The 13,748-nt window shown below is 49.6% G+C and overlaps 1 protein-coding gene across 3 annotated transcripts in view; it reads left to right on the top strand.

The window, feature by feature from the left end:
- The first annotated feature begins 56 nt into the window (after positions 1–56).
- NADSYN1 (NAD synthetase 1) overlaps positions 57–13,748 on the top strand; it is a 54,502-nt gene continuing 40,810 nt past the window's right edge. Inside the window, exons 1-3 of one of the 3 annotated variants that reach the window (XM_037998862.2) lie at positions 57–412; positions 6,553–6,613; positions 10,174–10,290. In XM_037998862.2, the coding sequence (XP_037854790.1) occupies positions 10,289–10,290 (2 nt within the window). In that variant the 5' untranslated portion in view covers positions 57–412; positions 6,553–6,613; positions 10,174–10,288. Of the gene's footprint in view, positions 413–4,629; positions 4,838–4,860; positions 4,940–6,552; positions 6,614–10,173; positions 10,291–13,748 lie in introns of those variants that run through there. The other 2 variants (XM_008013029.3, XM_008013104.3) reach the window with 2 other exon arrangements.

Here is a 13,748-nt window from a genome sequence, read left to right as displayed (position 1 = left end):
CGCCTCGCGATTGGCCGAGACGCCTGAGCTGACTCCGGGCCCACCGCGCCCGCCACTCGGCAGCGGCCAGAATCGAGATTGACGGCCCAGGCCCCGCCCCGCCGCCCCGCCGCCCCTCCCCGGCCCCCGCGAGTGAGCGCAGCTTCCCGCGCTTGGTCTGGATCCGCTAGGACCAGTCGGGTGTGGGGCGGGGCGGGGAGGCCACGTGGGCCGCGCGGGGAACATGCCAGGCTCATCACCTGGATGATCGTGCCTTAGTTTCCTCCTCGGCAAATGGAGCGTCAGCGGCTCGCGACGCACGTTGATGGAGCGTATGTCCAGGCGCCGGTGCACCGCTAGGAGCGAAATAGACACAGAACCTGCTCCTAGGGCTTACGTCCCGGGGCGAAGAGGATCCTCCGCAAACGATGAGGTAAACACATGGATGTCAGGGAAGGCTCGCCGCTGGGAGACCGCCAAAGTGACCCGAGATGGAGTCCGGGTGGTCTGCTTATTAGGGGGCACACTCGTGCTAGGACGGGAGGGGAGGGAGCAGCAGAACTGGGCAAAGGAAAAAGCTGAGCCACAGTGCGAGCCGGACGTACGGGCCACGTTGCGAGGGCATGACCTGGGGCGAGGCAGACCTGGAGATGGGGGCAGCTGAAGGTGTCTGCTGACCCCACACCCAACAGCTAGGGTAACGGACCTTACTTACGGGCAGAGCGATCTGGTTACCACGTCTCTGTGGCCCTCAGAGAGACATCATGTTTTATTTTTTCCCTGCACCTTTTTGTTTTGAAAAATGTTCAGCATACAAACAAGTTGAACGTAAAGTGAATACGCAGATTCCTGGATCCACCAGGGTTGAGCAGGTGGCCACGTTTCATTTCTCTCCCTCTCTCTTTATATATGTGTATTTTTTGTATTTTTCTTTTTTCTCCCCACTCAGTCCCCACCGTTAGCTGCAGATACCATGATACCCCCCTCCCAAATACTTCGGTATCCAACTCTGTAAGAACGAGAACCTTCTCCTATATTACCAAAATACAGTGACCACATCAGTTCAATGCTGTTATCTATTCTCCATCTCCAGTTTCCCCCGGTTGTCCCAATAATGCCCTTTACAGCCCTTTTGTTATTGTTGTTTTGTTTTGCTTTTTTGATACGGGGTCTCTGTCACACAGGCTGGAGTGTAGTGGCACGATCGATCGATCGCAGCTCACTGCAGCCTTGAACTGCTGGGCTCAAGCGATTCTCTTCCCTCACCCTCCTGAGTAGCTGGGACTACAGGAGCACCCTTTTTTTTTTTTTTTTTTTTTTTTGGTAAAGACGTGGGTCTCACTATGTTACCCAAGCTGGTCTCGAACTCCTGGGCTCAAGCGATCCGCCCATCTTGGCCTCCCACAATGCTGGGACAACAGGTGTGAAGCCCTGCCCTACAGTCCTTTTTTAAACCCCAGGATCTAATCAGGGAGCCACACTGTGCATTCAGGCTATGCACTTTTTTTGGCAGGATAATATACTAGAGCATGTTTTATCTTGTCAGAAGGCTGTCAACCTGAAATAACCAAACAGGTCAGAATTTAGCTTAAAGAGAGTTTATTTAAGTGTATAAAGTTTAAGGACAGGCTGCCTGGGAAGCATAGATTTTAAAGAATGGAAATCAGTGTTTCAAAGTGTAGATGTTTGGGATCATTTATGTAGACAAATTTTAGGGAAGTTTAACAGAATTTTAACTTTTTTATGCATAAAGTTATAATCTGACAAATTGAGGTGGTCTCTTTTGGAGAGAAGGTATATTTAACATTTTACACTGAAGATGTAGGAGTCTGGTCTGAGTTAAGTATGGGATAATAAGAGACAATATAATAAAGATCAGTAATTAAAAGGGGAGGAGGCCTGGTCTGTGGTCTCTCCTAGAAAAACGTTTTAGAAAAATGTTAGCCTCTAATCTAAAAGACAAAATTACAAACATGCTGCGTGACCCAGTTTCTAGGACTTCCCTCTTGACATAATAAATTTATTTATTTTTATTTATTTAAAGACAAGATCTTGCTCTGTTGCCCAGGTTGACATAATAAATTTCAAGAGTCCTAAACTTTTCTTTTTTAAGACAACACATCACTATGCTCCATGATTGATAGTGGGGTTCAGTGGTTACTGCCAGAAGTCTCCATTTTTCCTTTTGTTATTTATGAGTAATTGGAGCAGTGATACTTTAAGACTGTAAATATGCTATTCCCGAATTACCTTTCACCCTACCATTTAATGAGAACTCTTGCCTGAATCCCTTATTTCTTGGGACAAAGTGTTAATTTTCTAATTTTATCATTCCCTCAACATTGATTAATAAATTATTTATTAGCAAGCATTCTTCTGTAGAGATTTCCTCTTTATTTTTTTTTTTATCAATATGCCCTAATGGATTTAACTGACTGAGTTATGACCCTTACTGTATTGTCCTGTCTTTGGCTAATGGGAGCCCCTTCAAATTGGCTTCTTTTTTCAAATGACATGTCCCTACCATCCTTTGAGTACTTACTATTTTCTGGGACAACCAGATATTCAAGGATCCTCCCCTTCTCTGCCCAGGCCTGGTGTCAGCCATTGTTGGCAGGAGATAATTTGAGCAGATTGTGTGGATTTCAGAGGCATGAAAACTACTGTGAGGATTAAATAAGTTAGCATGTATAACATTCTTGTGCTTTTGTGGAGTTTCCCAATTGTCATGAACAAGCATTACTTTATAGGCAGTGAAAAAGTGATTAAAAATGGAAAAGCGGGTATATGTACATAAGCTAAAAATAAAATCCTAAGCCCCCCATTGACCAAAGGGACCTTCTGTTGACCAAGGGGACACCAGAAAAACCTTAACACTGAGTTCCCAGACATGACGGGATGGGAGGTCAGACGTGCCTGGTAATAGCCCCCTGTTTTAGAGTTTGGACAGCACAACTGGCCAGCATTCATGTTAAAACAGAGATCGTAAGACTGATAGAATGGACTCTGTGGCAATATGATACCAAATTTAAACAGGACCTGAAGCCATGCTAGGCAAGGGTAAGTCAGGCACTCTACACTTAGAGAATAAACTATGTTCTAACAGCCACAAGGCTTTCTGTGTCTCTATTAGCCAAACACTGGCCTTGGGATAGGCAGTATTAAAACAATTGCAGCTCCACGTGCTGACTAACTCACCCCGTTTCACCAGCCATAACAGCTGTGATTGGACAAGAGACTGATTTCAGTGACTTTCTCCTGATAAGAGACCACCGACCAGCTGACCCGTTTATAGAGATGATGCACCTGCATGCCTTTGTGTCCTGAAAAGATCTTTTGCCATAAAGGCCCTAATTGTAAGACATGTAAATGTTAAGTCTCCCCCCCAAAGTGAACATGGGTCATATTTTACATGCTTTGCTCAAAAACAGGGCATGTGTCAGGACCACCTTCATGAATATTCATAGCTCCTTTTCTAACCTGTTAAATTGTATGTTTAGTCAATCTCTTCAGCACAGAGCTCCTGCCCCAAACCCTCCTCCTTGGAAGTGCCTGTCTCTGGCCTTGGCTGGAGACAGATTCCCGGCGCCACCACCTTGCAGGCTACAACCCTTTACAACAAATAAAGCCTCCTCTTTTTCCAAATTTGTAAATTGTGTGTTTTTAAACTAACATGAATGACAGAAGGAAGGATGGCCTCTTAGAACAAGGATGGTGAGGCAGTTATTTATATGGGGGAAAAATGGATTCTACCCTGGGTGGACTAAAGAGGAAATGTGAAAAAATAAAAAGTGAGAAACTGCTGATAGTGAATCGGTGCAAGCGCCCTGGAGAAGAGACTTGGCAATATTTAAGAAAGTCCAACAGCACGAAACCTACTACTCCGCAAAGCTGCTGCAGAAACTGGCTGAAAGAGGCCACTAAGGAAACCTTGCGGGAAAGGAAATTGCAGCAGTGCGTGTGTGCGTGCGTCTGTTGGCAAAACGCTGCTAACAACTTCAATGCCCATCCGCTATTGAATAAACCTGCTTTACTCCTACAATGGAATACCAAACTGCAGAAAAATAATTAAAAGAACGTATCTCATGTTACAGGGGAAAAAATCAAGTTGCAGAAGCACATTAAAGTGCAGTTCGTGTAGTTTCAGAAAAGGCAAGCAGCGCGCTACCTGCGCTGCTTACACACGTGGTACAGGAGTGAAAGGGGCAGGAGAGGGTTCCCAGGAATTCAATGCCATCAGCCCAGGGAGGCAGGATTCCCAGCACGGAGAAACGATTGCTGTGGTCTGCTGTCCCGCGAGCACGATGGAGCGCTCCTACCGTACTCTCTAGTGTTGGTGTATTTGGAACGTTTCACGCCGTATTAAAATAAAACATGGCCAAGCTGGTTGTGGGGTGGCGGTCTGGGATAAAATGGAGGGGAGCTGCAGCTGGGCGGTGAGCCCCCTGCACCTGTGCGACTGGACAGGTTTGCCCGCGAGGGCGGGGGCTGGGCCGGGGCCCGGGGCAGGGGTGGAGACGGGACGGGGGCGGGGCCCTTGACGGGGCAACGAACTCGGCGGCCACTCGCTGCGCAGGCGCGGTCGTGAGCGCCGCAGACGGGGCGGAGCGATCTGTAGGCAGGGCCTGACGCCGCAGTTCTCCTTGGCCGGAGCCTCAACGGATGGGCGGGGAGGGGGCGGGGCCCGGGAACCCGGAAGGTCCGGCGCCCGAGCACCCTGTCTCGCTGGGACCCGGGTCTTGCTGGCCTCCTGCGCGGGCGACTGCAGCCAGGATGGGCCGGAAGGTGACCGTGGCCACCTGCGCACTCAACCAGTGGGCCCTGGACTTCGAGGGCAATTTGCAAAGGATTTTAAAGAGTGAGTCTGGGGCGGCGGGGGCACTGTGGCTAGGCCCAGGCTTGCCCGTGGCACGCTCACAGCCTTGCCCTGGGCAACTCGCGGCCCTGAGCATGGGATCAGGTGAGATAATGGGTAATGACCCCGCCAGTGGTAGGTGCTCAGGTCCTCCTTGGGAAGTGTTTATAGTTCTTGGGGACGAGCGATATACAAGGCACGGTTAAGAAAAGTCTGGCGGTTTAGGCGGGAGGCCTGGGGATGGACCCGTGTTCTGATATCTCTGGGGTCCAGTGGCTGGGGCTGAGCTGCCCATCCTCGGAGATATGTAAGTTGGACGGAATGGCTGCCCCCTGGCGGGTATGGTGTGCAGAGACCAGAGATTGACGGTCTGGGTCCCCGTGGACCTTCCCGGTGGGTGGGCATTGGGAGAAGGCGTCCCAGAAAGGGAAGTAGAAAAAGATGCCTGTCATCCCAGCACTTTGGGCGGGGAGGAGGCAGGGGAATCACCTGAGGTCAGGAGTTCAAGACCAGCCTGGCCAACACGGTGAAACCTCGTCTCTACTAAAATACAAAAATCAACCAGGCGTGGTGGGCTCGAAGATAGGGTGTGGTTGTTGAAAGGTCACCATCTAATTTTCGTTCATATGGACGCACCGTGGAGGATGAAAAGTTAAACTATTACACCTGCACCTAAATGGGCAAGCCTGCAGGTGTAGTCAGGTTGCAGGTTATCTTGCACTGGTCTGCTGACTGCAAGAGCCTTTGCCAGGAGCAATAGAAACAGAATGTTTCAAGAGCTGGCATCTTATCAGCATGTGCCCTGGATGATGATGATGATGATAATTATTATTATTATTATTTTGGACATGGACTCTCACTCTGTTGCCCAGGCTGGAGTGCAGTGGTGCCATCTTGGCTCACTGCAGTCTCTGCCTCCTGGACTCAAGCAATTCCCCTGCCTTAGCCTCCTGAGTAGCTGGGATTACAGGCCTCCGCCACCATGCATGGCCAATTTCTGTATTTTTAGTAGAGACGAGGTTTCACCATGTTGGCCAGGCTGGTCTCGAACTCCTGACCTCAAGTGATCCACCTGCCTTGGCCTCCCAAAGTGCTGGGATTCCAGGCATGAGCCACCGCAGCCAGTGGTTTTTTTTGTTTTGTTTTGTTTTGTTTAATAGCAACCTGCTTTCACCTCATTTGCTCAGAGCAAATCCAGTTGGACTGAAGAAGGCTGGGTGACCAGAGCTAAGTCTATACTCTGCCAGCCTCTCCTCCCTAGATGCTTGTTGGAAGCTGCTGCCCAAGACCCGTAAGCCGATGGTGCCTGACAGTGGCACCACTGCTGGATCGTAATCTTTCAAGTCCTTTTTCCTCTGGGTGGTGTTGGGCATTTCCTTGTTAATAAACTACCAGGGTGTGACTTCTTCCTCTTCCTCCGCCTCCTCCATGGTGCTAAGGGTCAGGCCTGCAAACCCTCCCTGTTTCTCATTTTCTGCAGGTATAAGCAGGCATATGCAAGTATAGGCAGGTGCAGGTGTATACAGGTGTATGCTGCCCTCTGCTGCCAGGCTGTCAACAGGAAGCCTGACTGCATCCGGTCTGGGAAGGCTCAGAGCATTTTTGTTTGTTGTTTGTGTTTTGTTTTTATCCTACTTACTGCAGCAGGTTATTTCATCTGTCTCTGAATGTATAGGTGCTGAAATTGCCCCATTTTCTTCTTCTATCTGTACTTACAGGTATTGAAATTGCCAAAAACAGAGGAGCAAGATACAGGCTTGGACCAGAGCTGGAAATATGGTGAGAACAGACACAGACACCCTGGGGTGGTCAGCTAGTGATGCCTGCATCAGCTCTCCCCAGCTGAGAAGGCAAGGAAGGAGCAGGGACAGTCCTGAGAGCTGTGGACACGCCACACCTGCTGTTGGGCCTGGTTAATGCCATTGAACACCTGAGCAAGAGCAGGCCCAGGGAGGCTGAGTAAGTCTAGATTCCCATGTTGAGTAATTAAAGGAACTGACTTTTACGAGATTAAGGCCAATTTCAAAGTTGGGCTGCTTCTGTGTTACCACTGCCTTTTTGCTGTAGTCTGAATGTTTGTGTCCCCCCAAAATTCATACGTTAAAACCTAACCCCCAGGTAATGATATTAACAGATGAAGCCTGGCCGGGCACGGTGGCTCAAGCCTGTAATCCCAGCACTTTGGGAGGCCGAGACGGGCGGATCACGAGGTCAGGAGGTCGAGACCATCCTGGCTAACACGGTGAGACCCCATCTCTACTAAAAAATACAAAAAAAACTAGCCGGGCGAGGTGGCAAGCACCTGTAGTCCCAGCTACTCGGGAGGCTGAGGCAGGAGAATGGCATAAACCCGGGAAGCAGAGCTTGCAGTGAGCCAAGATCCGGCCACTGCGCTCCAGCCTGGGCGACAGAGCGAGACTCCGTCCCAAAAAAAAAGAGATGAAGCCTTTGGCAGGTGATTGGGTCATGAGGGAGGAACCTTCATGAATGGGATTAGTGCCCTTACAAGAGAGGCCCAAAGGAGCTCGTTGGCCCCTTCTACCAAGTGAGGACACAGAGAAGGATAGAACCAGCCCTCACTAGGTACCAAATCTGCCAGCACCTTGATCATGGGCTTCCCAGCCTCCAGAGCTGTGAGCAATACATTTCTGTTGCTTATAAATTACCCAGTCCAAGGTGTTTTGTTATAACAGCCTGAGTACCAAGATAGCTTCGGTTTTCATTCCGTGAACTCAGAACAAGCATAAGTCATCATTTCTTATATGCCTTTTTGTAAAAATCAGGAAAACTGATTGCTTATTTCCCTTCTTGTCCCTTCTTTAAAAAAAAAAAAAACAACAAAAAACAATGAGTAGCCACATTGTAGGTCTCTTGTAAGCGATTGTCCTTTCTCATTTTGGATGTCAGCTGCCATCTGTGCTCAGCTAGTTTCCCATTGGTCTTTAGGCCCCTAACCCGTTATGGAATCTGGAAGTCCCTCTTCAGTCTTTGTCTCCTGCCTTAGTGTGTGTTCTTGCTTCTGGACTTAGAGTAGGCAGGAACTGTCTTCTCTTAGGAGGTTTTGTGTGAGTCCAGAGGCATCTTTCTCTAAGTCCTTCCAAGTTCCTTTCCTTTATTAGGTCGATTTCTCTCCTTAGAATCCCACCTTCAAATAGGGCTGTTTCTCCCATAATATTCAAGAATGTTTACTTTGTTCTTTAATTTGTCTTCATTTGATTGATTCTTTAAGAAATTCTTCACCTAAGTGCCAAGGGATCTAGGATTCTGGGTTGTCTGAGGTCACAAAGCTTCGATCCTCTCCTGGCCCCGTGGCCGGATCCTCTCCTGGGCCGGACTCAAGGCCTGATCATCTCGTGAGCCTGACCTCTCCTGGGCTGGTCCAGGAGCCTGATCCTCATGTCCTGTCTGCTGCTTGCCCTGGAAGAGCTGCAGTGGTGACAGCCCAGTCCCCCTGGCCTGATGTGGCCCAGATGCTTAGAGTTTAACTCTTCTTTCTTCGTCCTAGTCTCTCTCTTCTATAAAAGTTACATCCACCTCTCTCTTTCCTCCAAATATGGACCTGTTTCATTTTGAAAATGGGAGGATGTCTAACTAAAGGCCGCTGGGATGGGATATTTGCATCCAGCAGGGACAGGGGCCCAGCTGAGCAGGGCTCTACATAGCTCACAACCTGCTGAGCAGGTTTCTATGAATTATTCCAACAGTTTACAAAGAGGAAACCAAGGCAGGAGAGGAGGGACGTCACTTCACTGAGCACACCGCCTCTTGTTCTTACTGGTTAGGGGTCCAGCACCTGATACACAGGGAGGGCCCAGTGGCCCTAGAACAGGCGAACTCGTGGACCAGAGACCCTCTCACCTAGAAAGATCAGCTGTTTCCTTTGAGTCGGTGCTGGAGGCTTTGGAAAGGGACGGCTGCCACCCAAATAGCCCCGGGCACGGACTGACCAGCCTCTGCGATAAACTGCTCCTCCAGCTGCTGGCCCGTCGAAGGGGTGAGAGGCCTCTGGTCGCTGGACGCCATGCAGAGGGACGTGTGGTGTTATAATGTTGTCTGGTTTCACATGTGGGCCAGGACGCCAACAGGGCATGAAAACCCACGAAACAGGGATCCATTGGAGGAGAACGGACATCTCAGGACTCCGTTCCCTACTGGGGCATCTCCTGGATACCTTTTCTATCTGAGAACTGGGCTTTTCCTCTTAGCAGAGCCAGCGCAGAGAGCAGTGCTTTCCCAGATACTGAAAATCACAATTGCCGGTTTTGGGGTTTATGCAAGTGTGTGTGAGGTTTGCTGGGCATTTGAAGTGTGCCTTCCAGGCTGATGCATAGTAGAAAGGAGAATTTCTTGAAGAGTTACAAGTGTTCTACAAATGCTCTATATTGTATTATGGGAACCCCAATAGTAAGCAACCCAGCCTTCACATTTAATGACACTACAGATTACTGAATTAATTCCTGTGGCTGCCGAAACAGATAGAAACAAACTAGAGGCTTAAAGCAACAGAAATGTATTATCTCATAGTTCAAGAAGCCAGAAGTCCAAAATCAGGATGGCAGCAGGGCCTGCCTCCCTCCGAAGGCTCTTGGGCAGGGTCCCTCCTACCTTTCCCAGCTCCTGGTGGTTCCAGGTGCTCCTTGGCTTGTGGCCTCCGTGCTCCCATCTCTGCCTCCGTCCTCACGTTGCCTCCTCCTCTTCTCCCTGTCTCTCCTTTCCTTTCTCTTACAAGGACACTTGTCATTGGATTTAGGCCCACCTGCAAAAGCCAGGATGATCTCGTCTTGGGATACTTAATTTCATTACATCAGCAGACTCTTTTTCTAAGATAAGGTCACATTTGCAGGTTTCTAAGGTTGGGATGTGGGCAGACCTTTTTGGGGTCCTTCATTCAGCCGACTACAAACATCTATAGCAAGAAACTCGGGTAGCTTTGTGGGTGGTTTTTCTGAATGGTTATTAGTGATCTTTGTCAAAGAATGGATTTCTGTGGGTCCAGCTTTTTTTCTTTGGGGTTCTTCTCTTGTCAATCAGTGTCATTTGGGCCACATTAATGGTTAAAAGGAAACCCAAGGACAGGCACTTCCTGATATGAGAGTTTTCTTGTAGTAACTTAAAACTCAGAGAGAGGAGCAGGGGCCATGCTCTTCACTTTCAGTAAAGCACATCGTGCTGGGGCAGTGGGTCTTATGCTGGATGCTTATTGGAATCACCTGGAAGGCTTTCAGAAAACAGCTGAGCCCCGGCCCCCAGACACGTTCAGACTGGACGGGCCCACAGGCCCTGCCCCTCCCCGCTCACCTGAGTTGTTTCTGGAGCTCACCTTCTCACTCTCTCTGCAGCGGCTACGGATGCTGGGATCATTATTACGAGTCGGACACCCTCTTGCACTCGTTTCAAGTCCTGGCGGCCCTTCTGGAGTCTCCCATCACTCAGGACATCATCTGCGATGTGGGGATGTAAGTGCCAGTGTGAGTGTGGAAGGGCAAGCCCGGGACACAGGCAGACTCAAGGGCATGACCCACCCAACCAGCCTCCATCCAGGGTGTGGAACATCCACGTGTCCAGGGATACCAAAGGCCTTATGCTTGAAAAGTGGGTTTTGTTCCTATCTCAGCCCCGTAAGCCACCTCATTTCCCCTGCAAGGAGGTAGCTCCTGGAAGCAGGATGTGTCAGTTCTTCCAGAAAGTCCCGTGCACACATCAGCAGACTCCACACAAAGGGGAATGTAGCGTTCACCCCATTGCATGCAGAGAGCTTGACTTACATCATGGGGAGCCCTGAGGCTCATTCCATGTCCACATGTCGCCACGTGGTTCCCATGGCCTAGGCTGTATGTGTGTAACTCCACAAGGAAGGCCTCTGCGTGCACCATGCTGGTGTCTGTGCTGGGCCCTGCATACAGCTATGGAAGCCTCTGCACATGCTGTGCTAGTGTCTGAGCCCTGCTTTGCATAGCCGGTTCCCTATGGTGTATGCTGTGCTGGTGTCTGTGCTGCACTCTGCATAGCTGGTACACTGTGGAGGCCTCTGCATGCGCTGTGCTGGTGTCTGTGCTGTGCCCTGCATAGCTGGTCCCTATGGAGGCCTCTGTGTGCACTGTACTGGTGTCTGTGGTGCACTCTACATAGCTGTCCCCTATGGAGGATGCTGTGCTGGTGTCTGTGCTGTGCCCTGCATAGCTGGTCCCTATGGAGGGTGCTGTGCTGGTGTCTGTGCTGTGCTCTACATAGCTGCTCCTATGGAGGCCTCTGTGTGCGCTGTACTGGTGTCTGTGCTGCACTCTACATAGCTGTCCCCTATGGAGGATGCTGTGCTGGTGTCTGTACTGTGCCCTGCATAGCTGTCCCCTATGGAGGCCTCTGCACACGCTCTGCTGGTGTCTGTGCCGCAGTCTGCATAGCTGTCCCCTGTGGAGGCCTCTGTGTGCGCTGTGCTGGTGTCTGTGCTGTGCTGTGCACAGCTGGTCCGCTGTGGAGGCCTGTGTGTGTGCTGTGCTGGTGTCTGTGCCGCACTCTGTACAGCTGGTCCCCTGTGGAGGCCTCTGCACTCACTGTGCTGGGGTCTGTGCCGCACACTGCATAGCTGTCCCCTGTGGAGGGCTCTGTGTACACTGTGCTGGTGTCTGTGCCACACTCTGTACAGCTGGTCCCCTATGGAGGCCTCTGCACTCACTGTGCTGGTGTCTGTGCTGCACACTGCATAGCTGTCCCCTGTGGAGGCCTCTGCACATGCTCTGTTGGTGTCTGCTGCGCTCTGCATTGCTGTCCCCCGTCACCGGGCCTTGCATCGAGTCCTTTACGTCTCCTTCAGCCCCGCCTCATCCGGCATGGAGGTGGCACCTTGGCTCACTTCTTTCTTGGCATCTGTCTGGCGCGTATTCTCCCGCCACTCGCATCCAACCCTCGCCATGACATTTATGGAGTGGGGCCTCTTCTAAGCAGCACATGGATGGGAATTTTAGGCTCTGTTCACATGGATGATGCTAATTGGTCCTGTGGACTCTCTTAGTTTCCTTTTGCTGCTCTGGTGAATTACCATGGACACAAAACACACAAGCAACACCAGTCTTTTATCTAATGGTTCTGAAGGTCAGAAGTCAAGGGGTCAGTGGGTCAGCAGCAAGCCTGGTTCCTTCTGGAGACTCTCCAGCAGGATCTGTGTCCCTGCCTTCTCTAGCTTCCCTGGCTTGTGGCCCCTTCCAGCTGTGATGTCACCCCGACCCCCACTTCTGTTGTCACAGCTCCTCCTCTGACCCTCCCTCTTATGGGGACTCTTGCCATTATGCTAGCTGGCCCAGATTGTCCAGAATCAGCTCCCATCTCAAGGCCTGTCACCTCATCACCCCTGCAATGTCTCAGGTAACAAAACACAGTCGCAGGCTCCAGCAGTTAGGATGGGGACATCTTTGAGGGGCTGAGAGTCAGCTGACCACATGGACTTACTCTCGTCACTTCACCAAGTTTTCTACTCATTAGGTTTTCTTTTTTTTGTTTTTGTTTGTTTGTTTGAGACAGATTCTCACTCTGTTGTCCAGGCTGGAGTGCCGTAGTGCAATCCTGGCTCACTGCAGCCTCTATGACCTCCTGGGCTCAAGTGATCCATCCGCCTCAGCCTCCTGAGTACCTGGGACTACAGGTGCACGCTAGCACACCTGGCTAGTTTTTTTTTGTTTTGTTTTGTTTTGTTTTTAATTTTTCCTAGAGACAGGGTCTCGCTATGTTGCCCAGGCTGGTTCTTTTTGGGTTTTGTCTTTTGTTGGTTCATTTTTGCTCAAACTTTTCCTCTGCTGACTTTGAATTTATAATCCTCTTTTCATTTTTCTACTTTTTACACTTAAAAATTGTAACCATCATATTTGAAGGTATTTTTTTCTTTTGAAATCCAGCATTTTTCTGGATTGGAGGCTCCAATGAACAAAACAAGAGTTTTATCATAATGTCATTGATAACTTCCATCTTGCACTGTTTCTTCAAATGGTCCTCCAGGAAGAATGTGCTGACTTGGGTTCCCGCCCTCTGTAGTTGCAGGTGCACCATCCTTAGTTCTGCCCTACAAGGGTTTCGCCTTTATAAACAAAATAAAGAAACAGAGTGGTGAATACTTTTTTAAAAACGACTGTCTTATTTATTTGCTTTGCTCACTTACGGACTTGAACTTTTTTTTTGTTGGTTGGTTGTTTGTAACACTCTTCGAGAGTTACCTGGTTTTTTGCCTACAACTGCTTGTGTCTCATTTATTTTGAGTCCTTGACATGTGAAACATGTCAGTCCATTCCCACGTAAGGTAAAAATCCTTCTCCCGGTGCGTCGTTTGGTGTGTAACTTTGTTTTATGTGTCCAGTGGTAAAATGTTCACGTGGTGAAAGCGTTGCCCTGATCTGCTTTAGTTTGTTTCTGAGTTTATCCTGGTGACTTACTCCACTTAGAGACCAGATATTCACGGAGAACTCGTATTTTATTGAAAACATCTATTTCTCTCTCACACTCTGGGCACACTTTGTCTAAGTGAGAACAAGTTTGTGTTCATCAGGCATCTTCCATGGCAAGAACAAGAGCAAGAGAGAGAGGGGCGAGGTGCTACACACTTTTTATTTATTTCTTTCTTTTTGAGACAGAGTCTCACTCTGTGACACAGGCTGGAGTGCAGTGGTGCAATCTCAGCTCACTGCAACCTCTGCCTCCCGGGTTCAAGCGATCCTCCTGCCTCAGCCTCCCAAATAGCTGGGACTACAGGTGCACGCCACCACACCAGGCTAATTTTTGTATTTTTAGTAGAGACGGGGTTTCATCAGATTGGTAAAGCTGGTCTTGAACTCCTGACCTTGTAATCCGCCTGCCTCAGCCTCCCAAAGTGCTGGGATTACAGGCGTGAGCCACTGCACCCAGTTGCTACACACTCTTAAAATGACCAGAT

This window comes from Chlorocebus sabaeus, chromosome 1 (assembly GCF_047675955.1).
Source record: "Chlorocebus sabaeus isolate Y175 chromosome 1, mChlSab1.0.hap1, whole genome shotgun sequence".
NCBI classification, from domain to species: Eukaryota; Metazoa; Chordata; class Mammalia; order Primates; family Cercopithecidae; genus Chlorocebus; species Chlorocebus sabaeus.
Note: the sequence above shows the minus strand (reverse complement) of the source record. Positions and strands in the feature narration are given on the sequence as shown.